This window comes from Camelus dromedarius, chromosome 10 (assembly GCF_036321535.1).
Source record: "Camelus dromedarius isolate mCamDro1 chromosome 10, mCamDro1.pat, whole genome shotgun sequence".
In the NCBI taxonomy this organism is placed as follows: Eukaryota; Metazoa; Chordata; class Mammalia; order Artiodactyla; family Camelidae; genus Camelus; species Camelus dromedarius.
In genome coordinates, this window is record NC_087445.1 from 7,058,724 (window position 1) to 7,075,159 (window position 16,436).

The 16,436-nt window shown below is 54.8% G+C and overlaps 2 protein-coding genes across 3 annotated transcripts in view; one reads left to right on the forward strand and one right to left on the reverse strand.

Annotated features, from left to right (window-relative positions):
* Window positions 1–2,688: 2,688 nt before the first annotated feature.
* Window positions 2,689–7,759, forward strand: ENHO (energy homeostasis associated). 2 transcript variants are annotated; one of them, XR_010382586.1, is made up of 3 exons: window positions 2,689–2,941; window positions 3,936–5,789; window positions 7,745–7,759. XR_010382586.1 is itself a non-coding variant. In XM_031447296.2 (2 exons), exon 2 carries the CDS (start codon window positions 4,096–4,098, stop codon window positions 4,324–4,326), a length of 231 nt encoding a protein of 76 aa, XP_031303156.1. In that variant the 5' UTR covers window positions 2,739–2,941; window positions 3,936–4,095; the 3' UTR covers window positions 4,327–4,742. The 2 variants fall into 2 exon arrangements, 1 of the variants encoding a protein (XP_031303156.1); XM_031447296.2 differs by lacking the exon at window positions 7,745–7,759 and having other exon boundaries at window positions 2,739–2,941; window positions 3,936–4,742.
* Window positions 5,020–16,436, reverse strand: part of DNAI1 (dynein axonemal intermediate chain 1) — a 54,796-nt gene continuing 43,379 nt past the window's right edge. The window contains exons 14-20 of the mRNA XM_064490132.1: window positions 12,964–13,053; window positions 12,748–12,835; window positions 12,086–12,165; window positions 10,716–10,864; window positions 10,511–10,610; window positions 8,134–8,319; window positions 5,020–5,118 (exon numbers count right to left, since the gene is read on the reverse strand). Coding sequence (XP_064346202.1) covers window positions 5,020–5,118; window positions 8,134–8,319; window positions 10,511–10,610; window positions 10,716–10,864; window positions 12,086–12,165; window positions 12,748–12,835; window positions 12,964–13,053 — 792 coding nt within the window. The remainder of the gene's footprint in view (window positions 5,119–8,133; window positions 8,320–10,510; window positions 10,611–10,715; window positions 10,865–12,085; window positions 12,166–12,747; window positions 12,836–12,963; window positions 13,054–16,436) is intronic.

Below are 16,436 nucleotides of genomic sequence, written 5' to 3' on the forward strand. Positions count from 1 at the left end.
GCTGGATATGTCATTGAGCTGCCCTCCCTTGAAGAGGAGCTGCATTTATTGGCATATGTACAGTGGGATGGCTGGATTATATAGGTGAGTGCATTTTTGGAATCATATGTATAGGGAAACAATGTGTGTTGGGCAAACAAAGGATGGACTATAGTGAACAACTGCCATTTTGCCTTTTCAGGATCTCTCTTCTGCTCCCCCAACCCCAATGTCCATGCAGTTATCTTGTGGGCCATGTTAGGCAATTTGATCCTCATCCATCCCTTGGCCACAGCTGATTGGTCCAGAGTTAAGTATCTAACTAAGCTGAGCCAATCAGAGTACTTCCTGAGGAATTTGCAAACCAAAAAAAGGAAGCCAGTGTCTTGTTGGATGCCTAAGCATAATGTCAAAAGACGTTAAAGATTTTAGGCTTTGGGATTGTTGGAAGTCATGTTTTCACCATGTGGACCAGAAAAGCACTGGAAGCCAGTCTGGGGGAATGGATGATGGCTAGGACAGAGCAGAAGAGGGAAATGAAGGAGACAAGGAGAAAGTAAGAGAGATGAGAAGTGGAGAGAGAACCTAACGTCTTTTGTGTCTATTAGTTCCAGTTGTTCCTGAGGCATCCATGTCTTTGGGTTTCAGTATCTGATTATAAATGTCTCTTTTTGCTTAAACCAGTTCCTATTTTTCCTGGGTGAGCTTCAACATATCCAAAACAGAACTTATCATCCCCCACCAGCCAGCCCCCCTGCTGAAACTTATCCCTTCTCAGTCTTAGTAAATGGCATCACAGTATCCCTATCACCAACCTGGGAGTTACCCCAGACTTTTCCCTCCCTTTTACCTTCCATATCCTACAGGTCTTGCCAATTGTAATTCTCAAAATCTTCAGTGCTTTACTGATCTCTCCACTCCTATTCCCCCTACATCATTTCAATCCCTTGTCATTACTCCTTGCCTTCACTCTCAAATGCCTTCAATCCCTCCTTCCACCCAGCAGCCCAAATCATCCTTCTAATTTCTGGATATGATCACATTTACTCCTCTGCTCAAAATTTCTCCAGCGGCTCCCCATTGTCTTCAGGATGAAATCTGAACTCCTGCAGCTGGGTCACAAATTCACTCATATTACGCTCAGATGTGCAATGATACATCTCCTCTCTTTCCTAGAACTGATTTGATCTTGTTCACAATGCCCCCACCCTGCTGGGTAACAGGGGCAGGGGGAACTAAAATTAATCCACAAACTCAGTCAGGTTCAAAAATTTATTTTAGGCAGTCTCTAAGTAATTCAGTTGGTTTGGATGACTCAGTCTTACAGGTTATTTTACCTTTCCCTTTCTCATTTTCAAGATAGCGTTTGGATTTATAGGGATCTCATTGGGGGAAGGGGCCCCTTAGCCATGTGGTCCTTGGGGTTGTGTCTGTTGGCATTTGATGGGATGTGGTCGGTCTGGTATAAATAGTGAACTACAACCCTGAGAGATAGCTATCACTAAAACCATTCTACAGATGAGGAAGCTGAGGCTAAAAGAGATAAACTTGCTCAAGGTTAAAGTGGCAGAACCACCCTGATTCTGGTAGGCACTTAGATCTGCACCTAGAATTCTAGGTAAGTTAAGGCTGGATTTTGGAGGATTGAGAGACTTCACAGTATAGCTTTAGGGACGTGCTTATCCATGGAGACTATGTCGAGTGGAATGTGAAAAGAATCTATTCAGAACACTTAGGAATCACTGGCATATGAAGTAGGGTAGGAAAGGCTACCTGATGGCTTCTGCCCAAGGTGATCTTGCTCTTAGGAGTGTCTAGACGGAGAGAGCCAGGAGCTTCTAGGATGGAGACTCATGCCTGGCCCTGTTCCAGCCAGGGCTGAACCATCCTTCAGAATACCCCATTCCTCTCTGTCCTAGACTCCCCCATAGCAGAACAAACTACAAACCTGTGACCAACACTGGGTGCGAACCCAATAAACGTGTCCAAACAACTTATGGTGGCAGGGCTGCTCACACCTCCTGGGCCAAGGAAAGTAGAGCCAACTGCAGACCCTCTGAAGTGGGGATGCAGCGTCCACACCCAGGTGGGAGTGGATGTGCAAGAGTATAGAGGAATTCCAAGACCAGGAGGCTCTGTCTCCTCCCAGGTGTGGTGTCCCAGAGTCTTCCTCCAGATGACGGCGACAGAGACCCCTCGCAGATATGGAGGGACAGTCTACTCAAGTAGAGGGGTACAAAGGCTTTGGGTTTTCTCAGATGTTGGGTGTGCAGATCTTCCGGGTGTGGAAGGTGCAAGAAATCCCCGCAAGTAGGTGGATCTCGCCCCCGCCCTCTTCCCCCCGGAGGGATCCAGTCGGAGTAGCCCCTTTAGCCCTCTTCCCGCCCCCGCCCCACGCCTGCACAAGGGGTGGGCCAGTCTTCACCCCAGCTCACGACCAATGGCAAGGGTGCCTGGCACGGCCAGCCAATTGAATGGCGGCAGCGGCGAGGGGGATGGCTTCGCCTCCTACGGGCTGCAGGCCGCTGGCCTCCGAGGAGGCGGGGCTCTTCGCTGTTTTTGCTGCCGGCCGAGCCTGGCCGAGCCCAGCCGAGAGCCCAGTCGGGCCCAGCCGAACGTAGCCGAACACGACCGAGCCCAGCCGAACCCCGCTCCCGGACTGCCGCCGCCGCCCGAGCGCCGCCGTGCGAGCAAGCGAGCGGCCACGGCCGCGGAGGAGGCGCCGCCCCAGGGGGAGGAGGTGCCCGCTCGCCGCAGACCGCCCGCGGCAGAGGCCGCCCCGGTCGCGCCGCGGCGGGAGCGGCCGGCGGAGGCTGCGCGGCCGCGGGGGAGGGCCGGGGGAGGGGACGTCACCCCTGCCCGCCTCCTGCCGCCCCCCGCCCGCAGGCTCCCGAGCCTCAGTCGGCGCCCAGCATCCCGCTGCCCCGGATCTTCCCGCGGGCGCGCACCGGGCTCAACTCAGGTAAGACGGGCCCTCCCACCTAGGGCACGGGGGCTGAGAACCAGAGACGGAAATAAAGAGACATAGACCTACACAGAGACACTGAGACACAGCCGGGGAGAAAGAGAGACAGACACAAAGACAGAGACACACACGAGACGCACCGAACTACAGAGACAGACCCCACGGAGAGGGGAGAGAGACCGTCCACGGGGACAGATGGACACACAGCCAGGAAGAAAGAGAGAGAGAGAGACGCAAGAGACCCATATACACACAGAGAGATAGGGAGAAAGAGACAGAGACCGATACAGAGATACACAAAGAGATAGACGAGACTGATACAGAGATATACAAGGAGATAGACGGGGAGAGAAATGAGACCCACAAGAGACACTCAGACTCTAAGAGATGAAGACACACAGAGAGACAGCTACACATAGAGGTGGGTATACAGAGGCAGAGGCACACATCCAGGCAAGAGAACCAAGGGACAGAATAAGAGCCAGACACACAGACACTCGCACCTGACCTGGAGACACAGTCTCACCGAAAGGCATTCAGCCTTCGATACACAGACCCACACATGCCTGCCAGGCTTCCACAAAGTTCCCTCTGTGTGAGCTGGCACCTCTGGAGGTCTCCTGGGCTGGTTGGCTGGAGTCCTGAGAAGGGGGAGGCGCCCAGGCCACACCAAAGCTGGTCCCAGTGCCCATCCTTCACGGCCTTGGGCTTCCTCAGTCCCACCCACTCACACAGTTCTTTTGATGGCTGGATGCCCAGTGGGCAGGGCCAGGCCATGCCCACTGGTCAAAAGGAGAATGAGATAGAGGCCACACCCCAATCCAGGTGCCCAGAGTCAGGCCAGAGGATGGGGGTGTTGGCTCTGTGGGGTATTGGGTCCTGCTGGGAGGCCAGAGATGTGGGAGGGGCCTCTCTTCTCTACCCCTCTCCTCCTAGGCCTTACCCTACCCCTTCCTCCTCACCAGCCTTTCCTTTGCTCTGTACCCCACAGGCTCAGGACTGCAGGTGGACATCTCCACTGCCCGGGAATCACTGAGTGTGTGGACAGGACAGCCTCCTCGGAAGGCCGGCTACACAGAGTCCTGCCTCGGCATGGGCCTTGACATTGAGGCAGCCCCTCGGTCTGTGCTTGTCTGAGGGTGCTGCCCGTCATGGGGGCAGCCATATCCCAGGGGGCCCTCATCGCCATCATCTGCAACGGCCTTGTAGGCTTCTTGCTGCTGCTGCTCTGGGTCATCCTCTGCTGGGCCTGCCACTCCCGCTCTGCCAACATCGACTCCCTCTCCGAATCCAGTCCCAACTCCAGCCCTGGCCCCTGTCCTGAGAAGGCGCCTCCACCCCAGAAGCCCAGCCATGAAGGCAGCTACCTGCTGCAGCCCTGAAGGCCCCTGGCCTAGCCTGGAGTCTGGGACCTAAGTCCACCCCACCTGGAACCTGGAATCAGGATCCCAGGGGCCAGCCAGCCTGGGGTCCAGAACTCAGAGTCCAGCCTGTCTGGAGCTGGACCTAGCAGCCCAGAGTCTAGCCGGCCTGGCTCCAAGAGGGGCTCTGCTGGCCCTAGGTAGACAGGCCCGGGGTGGGGGTTCATGAGTTGGTGCTAGGGCCAGGGCCATCTGGACTCTGCTCCATCCCCAGGGCCAGGGGCTGGGCTCACCATCTCCCTAGGCCAAGCACCTCTAGGCCCTCGAAGTTGGGGAAGCAAACTGGAATCCATGGCAATAATGGGAGGGTGTCCAGGCTGGGCCCCTCCTCTGGTCCTCCTACTGTTTGCTGGGTAATAAATAGAACTATGGCTCTACCCTGAGATTTTCTCCTCTTCTTGGGGGCCCTGCTGTAGCAAAATTAAAGGTGTGGGTAGGCTTCCAGGCATAGGTTTATTTGTGCAAAATAGGAGGTAACTGTGGTTGAGGGTCAAGTCCTGGAGGGAGGTGCTGGGACTAGGGCTGGAGCAGGGTGCAGATGCTGGGACCTGATCAGGGGTGGGACACATACTGGCTAAGGCTGGGCTGGGGTATCAGGATCAGAGGCTACAAGTACTGGGTTCAAGAAATGGGACAGGCCCTAAGGCCAGGCCCTCACTTCTTGGTTTTCACTTCCCTCACCAGGTTCAGCAGTTTGTCCAATTTTGCGATCTCCACGGCTGGACCCTTCTGCACTTCCTGCCCCTTCTTTTCCTGGGGACAAGAAGGGAAGTACATGTCGGGGAGGAATGTGAGAGATGGGCCCCCTCTCTCTGCCTCCTGGCACTACGTCCTGGGCCCAGTTTACCCCAGCGGTGCCCCGCCCGTCTCCTGCCCAGTTAGATTCTGGATCCCTGCCTGCTCCCACTTCCAAGGGATCCTTCCCCAACTCAGGTTAGCTGAGGCTGGCAAGAAACATCCAGCTCTGTTTCTGAACCTCAGATGGAACCTGATGCTAGGAGGAGTGAGAGAAGGTGTCCACCAACAGACCCTCAGAGGAACTAGCCTTTCAAGCCAGGGAAAGCTGTAGGCCAGGGCCTCTAACTGTTGGGACCACCCTTCCCATGGGAAGGTCTCTGGCTGAGTCCTAACGAGTTAAGAGGTGTGTGTGTGTGTAGGGAGAAGAGTGTGGGCAAAGCCACAGGTGCCTTCACCTCATACTCTTCTAATACTCTGAGGTCAGGCTGGGAGTGGGGCGCCACCTGGGACCAGGCCTGCTGTGTCAGACGTACCCAGGGGAGGGGAGGGTGTCAGGAGACCAGAGAGGGCAGGTGGGGTATCTGTGTGATTCCAGGTGTACTCGGCTGGGACTGTGCCTCAGAAGACCAGATCTTGAATTTATGACCCCTCACCCTTGCCTACAGGGTCCTCTAATCCTTTAGCTGGTAAGCGGGGCCCTGAGAAGAGAGTTGGGACCCTGGGGTGTGTGTCACTCGCAGGCCTGAGAGCTCCTTGGCAGACCAGCACCAGTGCTGTCCTCCCTTCTGTCCAGGTGGTGGGGTGTGGGCTAGGCTGGGGCAGCTGCCATTTCCTGCCTTCCCTCTGATGTGCCCGCCCTCTCAGCCACCTGTGCCCTCTGCTCACTGGCACCTGCCCCAGCCTTGCCTGCTGAGGGCCCAGCCTGGGTCTGGCCCGGCTGTGAGGAGGGGGAGAGCGCAAGGCCAGCAGGCCCCTTCCTGGCCCCACCTTGGCTGCTGACACCGTGTGGAGCTCAGGTTTCCTCCTGGTGTGACCCCTGCACCTGTTCCCAAATCTGTATCCCCCTCCCCTTGTGGCCCAGGGCCTTTGCCACTAACCAGCTCACCTCCACTCTTGAGGCAGAGAACAAAGATGTCTTTCTCTCTTTTCACTCTCCTTCCCCAGTTAAATTCGTGTTCTCTTCTTGGCCTCACCCCATCCCCTGGGAGTCAGAAGGCCTGGCTTTTAGTTCCAGTTTTGTCATTAACTCCCTATATGACTTTAGGCAAGTTCCTTGCCTTTCTGAGCTTCTGTTTCCATCTATACAGTCATTATGGAAAGTAGTCCTTGACCTTTGACAAGCTGGGCTCTGACACCAATCATGGGAAGCTCCCTGGGCTGGGAAGTCAAGTCTCTGCAGCCAAACCCTCTTGGGAAGAGCAGGGACTGCAGCCTATAGAGGAGAGGCAGTAGGAGTGCCCAGAGAACTTCCTTTGGCCTGGATCACATGGCTGCTGCTAGGGTCAGGTGGCAATTTCACAGAAACTGCCCAACCACCCAAGAACTAGACCCTAGCTGTCACTTGCTCAGGTCCTCTGATTCCCAGGTACCCATGTCCTCAAGTCCTCAGAGATATAGATCTCCAGATACACAGAGCCCAGCTCTCCCAGCCATGACCTACCCTTGCTCGAGAGGAGTTGGGACTGTGGGAGATCCTTGCCTCCATGGGTCAGAGTGGGCAGGGCAGGCCCCCACCTTCAGGGTTGATGGCTATACCCCTGCCCCTATGGGTCACCATCATCCCTCCCACAGGCCTGTCCACCTCTGCCAGCTCAAGCCTGGGTCTCTCTCCTCACTAAATTAAAAGCAGACTTTATCTGTTCCACAAATTGTTCTGCCTTCTTCCCCCTCCTTGAGGCCAACTAGTTGGGCTTAGCAAAGAGTTTTAGACCACGCCCGACCCCCTCATCCCATCCCACCCCACCCCACCCCACCCCACCGCAGCCTGTGGGCCACAGCTGCAGGCACTCACCAGCCTTCTGAGTATTTATAGCCAAGTCCACCCCCTCCCCCAGCTGGCTACAATTACAGGCCCAGCCAAACTCCCAGCCTTTTCCTCCGTGGCCGAGGAGGAACCGATCAGGCTGGCATGGGAGGGATGGTGCTGTGGCCCCTGCCTTGGTAGGGGCACAGGGGGGCAGGTGTCAGTAGTTGAAAGAGACAGGCCTCTGTCTTGCCTCAAACTGCAAGTAAATGCCTCAAATTGCAACCAGGAAGTAAGTCACCAGTCACCACATGGCTCAGCCCTGGCCCAGCTCTGATCCCGGCCCAGAATCTGACAGAAAGCGAATTCCATTCTCTCTCCTAGCACCCAAATGGACAGGACTGGGCTCTGGGTTCCCGGGCTCTGGATTTTTAAGTTGGACTGTTGGGCTCTGGATTCTAAGGCCTGGATTCTGAAGTCTGGGACTCTGAGATCTAGACTTTGAGGTCATGGCTCTGGGCTCAGTGGCCTGTATTCAGGGCCCCTGGGCTCTGGGCAGGGTCTCTGGATTGTTAGACATCCCAGAAAGGAACCAGAGCTCAAAAGGAGGACTGCCTAGCTGCTGACCTAGTTACCCTCCTCATGGCTCATTTCTTTCTTCCCCGTGTGGACCCGCAGCTCCCAGCTCAGGGACCATTGGAGCTGAAGCCCTGTGTAAACCCAGCCGAGGAAGCAGAAACTAAACCTGGAGCCCCCTGCCTGTATGACACCAAACGAGCCAGTGATGCCCGTGTGCTTCTGCCAGGCTTCAGACACATACAGTCACCTGCTTACCTGATGTCTCCACCTGGGGGCCCACAGGTAACTCAGATCCAGCACGTCAGAACTGATCTGTCTCTCCACAAATCTGCTCCTCCTGTGCTCCTCGCTTGGGCAATGACACTAACCTTACTCTGGGTCTCCCAAGCCAGAAACCTGGGGGCCGCCCCCTGGTCCCTCCCCTTTCTCTCATCCCCCACCATCCTGGGGACTTTCTCAGGTGGCAGCCTGAACTCCCAAGCCCATACCTTGGGCATCTTGCGCAGGTTGGGTGAGAGCTTGAGGCAGGTGATGTGCCCACGGTCGTCGCCCACAATGATGATGGGGTAGATGGGGTTGAACTTCACATGGGTGGTCTTGTTCTTCTTTTTGGCCACCACGGGCTGGTTGCAGATGGCCTCGTACTTGTTGATGGACAAGTCAAACACGTGGGTCTGTGAAGAGGTGGGTGTCAGCACACTTGGGGTGGGGGGATGAGGCCCCTGTGCCCCAACTCAGAGGAACTGCCCGTGAGCTTTCTGGGGTAACATGACAGAGGCCTAGCACAGCATGCTGGAGCTGGAGGCACTGGGAAAGGGGGTTTGTATCTGTGTTTTTCCCTTGGTTGAGGGAATGAGAAGAAAACGTTCAGGAGAAAATTTACGTCTATGTGGAGTCAAAAATAACAGCTACCATTTATGGGCACTTACTGTATACTAGACTCTGGGCAAACATGATACATGGTGGCACCGTCCTGTTACGAGCCCCACAGCCAGTCTGTAAGGTAGGTTCTGTCATTACCCCCACGTTGTACATGAGGAGACAGAAGCTCCCATAGGGAACTTGCCAGTAAGTGGCAGAGCCAGGGTTTATGCCAACTCACGTACATCAGGTGCTCAGACAGAGCTCGTCATACAGCTGCTTGATAGATGTTCAACCTTATTTTATGGCTTACCAAGTCCCAACCGTTAGCACCTCTTGCCTAGACAACTGTGGCAGCGTCCTAACTGGTCTCCCTGCTGCCGCTCTTGCCCTTCTGGCGTCCAACCTCCGTGCAGCAGCCAAGCCTACCTTTAAAAAGTCTCACATCCTCTAATAGTCTCGTGGGCGCTCTACATAAAATCCAGATCCCTTACTCCGGGTTCTCCACCCTCCGCTCTCTGCTCGTGCTCTCTCCCCTTTGCCTACGAGACCCCAGCCACCCTACCTGCCTGTTCCTTAAGCCCTTGCAGCTTACACTCCCCTCCGGGCATTGGCACCAGCTGTTCCTCTGTCTGGAATGCCTCCCGCCGCCCTCACCTGGCTGCTGGCTCTGACTCAGCTCTCAGCTTGAATGTCGCCTTTTCAGAGAAGCCTTCTCTGACTACTTATCTAAGAGACCACGTAGTCCTTTTCTTTTACATCACTCTCTTGCTTTTTAAACACATAACAGCTTTATTGAGATATAATTCACATACTATAAAATTTACCCATTTAAAGTGTCCAGTCCCTGTTGTTTAGTATATTCCCAGTTACGCAACCATCACCACAACCAATTTTAGAACACTTTTCGTTTCCCTAAAAAGAACCCTTATGCCCATTAGCAGTCACTCCCCATTTTCTCCTAACCCCTCTAGCCCTAGGTGACCACTGATCTACTTTGTCTCTATAGATGTGCCTATTTTAGACATACATAAATGGAGTCATACAATGTGTGGTCTTTTGTGACTGGCTTCTTAAACTAAGCTTGTTTTCCGGGTTCATCCATGATGTCGCTTTTATCAGTACTTTATTCCTTGTTTCTGATGAATAATAAGCCTGGTGGGTAAACTCTGTATATTGATGGACATTTGGGTTGATTCCACTTTCTCCACTACTAGGAATAATGCTATTACAGACATTGGTGTACATACATCACCCTGCTTTAATCTCTGCCTAGCAGTTAACCCTTTTGGGGTTTTCATTGTTGTTGTTTTTTCTCTCTTTCCCTTCAATGGAATGTAAGCTCCACAAAAGCAGGGACCCAAATCACCAGGTGCTGGCCTGGAGCTGGGTGCCGCAGGTGGCCCTGAGACACCTGTTCAGCAGACAGATGATGGACTGGAGGGTGATGCCTTAATCACTGTCTTCTTTCCTGGTAGGCGCCTTTCAGTTTACACCAAAGCCCATAAGGAAAATGGGTTTGTATTTAAGAATTACCTCACAAAATGCTTCTTTCTGAGCTTTCACCAATTCTCATTGTTGCACAGACCTCTCCTATCTCCTGCTCTCATATTCAGCTTGCATACTCCCAGGGATGGGGACCTCACTCTTTTTTAGACACTATTTCAATTACAGATCAACTCTGGCTCATAAATTCTTCCTTCCATCAAGCTGGCACCTGCCACCCTGCAGCTCCCTCCCCAGGGCCCTCAGAGGAGACACCTGCTCCTCATGGCATCTTGTCTCCCCCCACCCCGAGTGCTCTCTCCCTCAAGGCCTCATGGGATGAGTGGTCTCTCTTTCGACTGGGCCCTGGGTGGCCTAGCCCTTGAGGTTATACTATCCTTATGTTCCGCCTTCCCCCACCTGACCTGGACGTGGGGTGGGCTCTCCAGGAGGGAGACCCTGAGATAGCCCGTCCTATCTTCAGTATGGCGTCAGCAAGGTCAGAAAGGGGGCACTCACCCTCCCATTGGTGGTGACTGCTGCAAACACAGTAGAAGAGTATGGAGCCCAGGCCACATCGCTTACGGCTGAATTTAGGTCATAGATGAACATCGGGGTCCTGCAGTGCGGAGGGGTGGAAAGCTCATGACACCAAGGGCTCACAGTACCAGAGCCCTGCCGGCCCCAGCCCAGGGTGGAGCCTGAGGGAGGGCATGCCCCTCACTTGATGGTGTGGTCCCAGATTTTCACCGTCCAGTCGGAGCTGCAGGACATGAAGACCTTGGTGTGGTATGGGTTCCAGGACACGGCATCCACTGCCATATTGTGGGCATCATAGGTGTCGAGGAATTGGCTGGAGTAGGATTTAGAGCACTGGGGTGGGGGCGGGGGATTGGGGATCAGGAGAGAGAGAGAGGTCAGCAGCCATCACTTCCCTGGGGGCCCTGGAGGGTCAGAATCTGAGACTCCTCTTCTGTCCTTGCCCCGCATCCCTGTCATAGCTGAGCTGGGGCCAAGCTGTTGGCTGCTCATCTCACCCTCAACACAACCAGAGAGAAAGGAGGAGCTTAAGGAGCTGCGGTTGAGGTGGGCAGGGGAGCCGTCCTGGAGGGTGAGGGAAGTCTGGCCAGAGGATTCAGGCCTTGGCAGAAAGGGCTTTCTCTCCCTGAGCCCACGTAGAGCATGTCTAGGGGCTCTGGGTGAGGTGTGGTCTAGCCTGTATCCAGGCTAAGTCTTGTGGACAGGCAGACAGAGCTCTGAATCCTCCTACAGTCCAGAGAGAATCCTTTCAATAGTGATAAACATCCCACCTCTCCTAGGTGAGAGCAGATGCAGAGCCAGGGGCAAGCCCAATCTCAGGATTTCTCACTCAGTTTCTTTCCCTGACCAGCAGGCTCCCTCCCTCCAGGAGCCTGGATGATTGACTAGTCTCTTCCTCCCTCCCTCCCGCCTTTCCCGTGCCACCATTGAGAGGGGTGGAGAGGGGGTGGGGACCTCTTTTGCATTCAGACCAACTCTGCCAGGGCCTCAGGGGCTCCCGGGAGGCTGCCTGTAATTAACATTCTGAGTCTCTGAGCCTAAGAAAAGCTTGCAACAGAGCTATTTCTGGAGGGATGCAGGTTCAGAAGGATGTTCACCTACTAACATTGAGACCTGGCAGAAACTGGCCATGAAGTTCCATCCAGCTGGCTGGGATGCCCCCCCCCTTCTTATTCAGAGCTAAATTCTCTTATTACCTGGCCTTCAAAGCTCAGCTCAAGTTCAGATCTCCTCCAGGAAGTCTTCCCAGAGTGTTCCACCCCCCAACCCGCACTCCCAGCTCTACCTCCTCCACTCCCAGAAAGGGAGCAGGACCCAGAGGGAAAGATGCTGGGCGGCGCTCATCACCCTCTAGATTCTTCCTCCCCTTTCCTGCAGTCAGCCCCTCTTCCTGCACCCAAGCAGGTCAAGAAATGCATTCTCTTCCCCCAAGAAGCCTTCTAGAATTGATAAGCCCTCAGATCTGTCGGAATAGTGGAGGTTGAGAATGGTAAATTCCCAGGGCACCTGCTTAAGGCCCTGTCGGGAGCTGGCCTCCAGGCAGTGCTGCCTCACCTTGTAGATTTTCCCCTCCTCCGTGCCCACTAGGAACAGGTAGTCGATCTCTTTGTGGAAGTCAAAGGCCGTGCCACAGCCTTGGGAGAAGAGGGAACAGCTTCAGGCTGGTTCTGGGAGGAAGGCTCCCAGCACCTCCTCTACCCAGCAGGCCCCCAGCACAGCCTGAGCCCAGGCGCTTGTGAGGGCGGGGACCAGCCAGGCAAACAGAAACCGGGCTTCTGGCCTGCTGCTTGTCCCAGGCAGTTGGGACTCTGCAAACGGGCCAGGGCTTCTGCAGACAGGAATGGGGCCTGGGTAAACAAGGCAGGGATTGAGTTTAACAGGGTCGGGGTCAGGGTAAACAGGGACAGGGTCTGCAAACAGGGATATGGTCTGTGCAAACAGGGATATAGTCTGCATAAACAGGGTAGGAATTGAGTAAACAGGGACAGGGTCTGGGTAAACAGGGGCCTGATCTGCATAAACAGGGATGGATCTGCATAACAGCACAGGATCTGCATAAATAGGGAGGGTCTGCTGAGGGCCAAGGGCTGGGCCAGGCTTTCTTACTGCATCCTGTCAGACACAAGGGGAGGCAGGGTGCACAGAAAGAGGGAGGATCAGTGACCCTCCTGGGCCGGGGTGATGTGGCCGTGGATGGGAGGGGCTGGGGCTCTTACCCACTGTGTATATCTGTAAGCCCTCCAGACCTTCCGTGGTGGTGCCCTCCATCTTCAGCTTGATGACATCTGTGTGAACCAGCTCGCTCTGTGGTCACACAGGGTGGGGGAGGCTTGTGGGTGGGGCTGGACCAGCAGGGTTGGGGTCCCTCTGCCATTCAGTGTCCCCCACTCCCCATCTCCACCCTTGCGTGACCCTTTCTGGGAAACGGGCACCTTCACGAGTGTCCAAGACACGATCCTGCCGTCAGATGACACAGAGAAGAAGTTGAGGTTGTTGTTCATGTCATCCTTCTGCCACCTGACCTGAAACATCCCAAACTGTGAGCCCTGGGACTCTGCTCGGGTGTTGGGTGACGGCTGTGAGCTGAGCAGGGCTCCCTCAAAAAACCATCTGAGGTCCAGGAGTCAGTTTTGGGAGCCTATTTCCCAGAATCCCACATCTGGTCCTTCCTCCTTCCACTCATCCCCCCCCCTCTCCCAGAGGGGGGACAGTGCCAATCGGGCCACAGCCCAGTCCCCTGGCTCAGCAGTGGAGGTGCCCAATTCCTCCCAGGGTTGGGTTCTAGGAACCCAGTTGTAAGAAGGCAGTGGCTCTGGATTCAACTTTCTTATGTAGACAGGGCCTGGAAAGGACAGAACCCATCAACCAGATTCCTCATCTATGAAACAGGAGCCATAATGGCATGGGTTTGTTGTAAGGAATAAATGAGATAATGAACGTGAAGCTGTTTGGTCAGAACATGCAGATATTAAGTGTTCAATAAATGCTTGCTGATACCCTAATTATTACCATCATCCTAGGAATCAGGGTGCCAAGGTTCTTCAGGGAGCTTTTCCTTGCCTGTGTGGGGAGGCAGGGAGAAGCAGCCCCGCTCCCCCGCCCTCCCCTTCCAGGCTTGGCCTTTCTCTAGGCAGCCTCTCTTCTGTTCCCACCTTTACTTCACCAGAACCTTGCTCCCAAATCTCAGATGCAAGCTGCATTTCTCTATCTGCAAATCGGGGTTAATAATCCTGCCCCACCCATCTTCTCCGGGCTGGAAGCAAACATATGGGAAAGTGTTTTGGAGACAGAGCTGTTGTCTTATGAAGATGACACGCTTGAGGCTCAAGTTTCTGTTGCCAGATGTGGAAGCATGGCCAACCCATGTCCCAGAGAGCTGGGGCGGGGCTGGGTGCCCAGAGCTTTCCATCCTCCAGTTCCGTCCAGACCTCCCGTGCTGGAACCACTGTCCCTTCCCCCTGTCACCAGCAGAGGCCCAGTGAGGGAGGACAGGAACCCAGTGCTGCAGCCTGTAACCATAGCTGTCATCATGGCTGCTGAGGGCTGTGGAGGAGGGAGGGGAGGCCTGGCTGATCAGAGCTGCAGGAGGGGGGACCCGGTTGGTCCTGCCCGGGCCTGTCTGGGCAGGCCGCTCTTTTGCACTTTTGCCTAGAACCCTACAGATCCTGTAAGGCACAGGTCAGAGCAGCCCTGGTGCTGAGACCACTTTCCTTTCTGTGTAAGGGTAGTCCCTTTAAAGGGAGGAGGGGACAGGGGGATGTCAAAGGCCAGGCTGTAAGAGGCACGAGGGAGCTGCAAAGGAAGTGTTTAATGAGCAGCTGCCAGTGCACATGGAAATTGTATTTCACACCCTGCTTAGCAGCCTGATGCCCAGTTGGGGTGGTGGTGGGGGGTATATTTGCAAGTGAGTGTGTGTGTGCAAGTCACACATGTGCTCCTGGGGTGGTGGTGGGAAGGTAGAAATGAAGAGGGCAAAGTGGGGGCCAGTGGTAAACAGGGCAAAGAGAATGAACGAATGACCAGGAAGCAGGTGGTAGGAAGGAGACGGAGGCCTGCTTCACTGATTCCTTCTCTTCTGCCTTATCTGACCCCAGTGTCTGCTCATATCCTGCCTGCCCCCTGCCCCAGGATAGCACAGAACACACACACACACACACCACAGTGTATTGCTAGTTGAGGCTTCACAGTGGGGCCTGAACAGGGCTGAGCTACCCAGTGGGCTCCTCTGGGAGGTAGCCTGTGTCATGGGACAGGAACCCAGTATCCTTTGGACAGACAGTTCTCTCCCTGGCTCCAGAACCTTCCATGGCTCCCCACTGCCAACAGAACAAAGTCCTTCTGCCCTCAGTCTGGCATTTGAGATCCAAAACAACCTCTCTGTTTCCAAGACAGGGCCCCTTTAAGAAGGACCCAGAGTCTGATGCCGCTGACATCTCATTTGCCAGCCTGGCTCTCCTTCAAGCTCCAGGATATACAGCCAACTGCCTGTAGGACACCCCCTCTGGCTTCTTATATTAACTTCTGGCCAGAACTCCATGGATGTCCTACTGGGTACCCTAAACCAGAGTCCCAGGCACCGTCAGAAGTTTTTCCTTGTCCCCATATCCAATCAGTCATTTCCTTCCGTTGATTTTACTGTCTCACTGCCCCTGCTGTAGCTCGGGCTTCAAGATTTTTCTTGCTGCAGCCAGGGGATATCTCTAAGACACAACATGACTGTGTTAATTCTTTGCCCCAAACTCTCTGATGGTCAAGCAGTGATTTTCAAACTATGCTGGGAGGAGCTCTTAGGAGCCTTGTGAAAGTAGCTCAGGGGACCCTCAAGCAATCAGGACCCTGATCCTACCACAGCAGCCCCACTGTCATCTTTTTAATACACTGGGCTTCTGTACTAACACTTCACTTGAGACCGCTGACCCACAAAGGCTAAGCTTCCTACTTGCTAGAGGAGCACTCGGGTGCCTGTACTTTCCTCAGGTCCTGCTGCCTCCTTCCTGTCTCTCACACTGTGCTCCAAATAGGGGAGTTTCCCAGCAGGCCTCTCTGCCTGATGCCCCTGTGTCCTTGCACATGTGGCCCTTTGTACCCTTCTTCACCTAATACTTCCTGTTCTTCACAATTCAGCTCAGGTTTCCTTTCGGAAGCCCTCTCTGGCCCTCCTGCCCCTGCTCCCCGTCCCCGACAGTCTGGACAGTCCTCGGTGCCCCAGGAGCCCTCCTTAGCACTTCGCATACTCCCCATCCTGCTCCACCTGTGGCTGCGGTCTCTCCCCGCTGGGAGCTCCAGAGACCCAGCCCTTGAGCATCCTCAGCTCCCAGAGGAGCGAACAGGAAGGAGCTGCTGAGTGAATGGATGAATGGATGAATGGATGAATGGCTAGATGAATGAGGAAGTGGGGAGGGAATGAGAGCAGAAGAAGAGAACAGGAAGTCATTAAAGGAGTGAGAGCCGGGCAGGCCCCGCCCGTGTCACAAGTCCTGATTCTAGCCAAGAACTCTGAGTCTTGGGTTTTGCAAAGGCAGCAGCTCTGTTTTCCTGACAGGACGGTGGGAGAACAGAAGACCACCCCTGTCCAGTCTCCCTGGCACCTGCCCAGCGAAGGGGAAGATGTGTCTCCTGCACGCCCCACTTCTCTCTCCAATCTGCTCTTTGATTCAGAGAACATAGCAGAGTGGTCAGCCTCGACCCCTCCCTCTCTCCTGGGCTGGAGGAGGATGGATGGTCAGGCCACCCTAAGATGCTCTGTGCTTGGCCCTGGGCTGTCTGCCCATGCTGGGAAAGCAGGGGCCGGGCTGGTGCTGGTTCAGTCTGATCAAAGAGAGTCTTTTCTCCTCTCCCTGGGCTTTACAGTCTCTACAGACATCCTCCCCGTGTCTGGAGACCTCTGCATGCCTGGACGAGATGC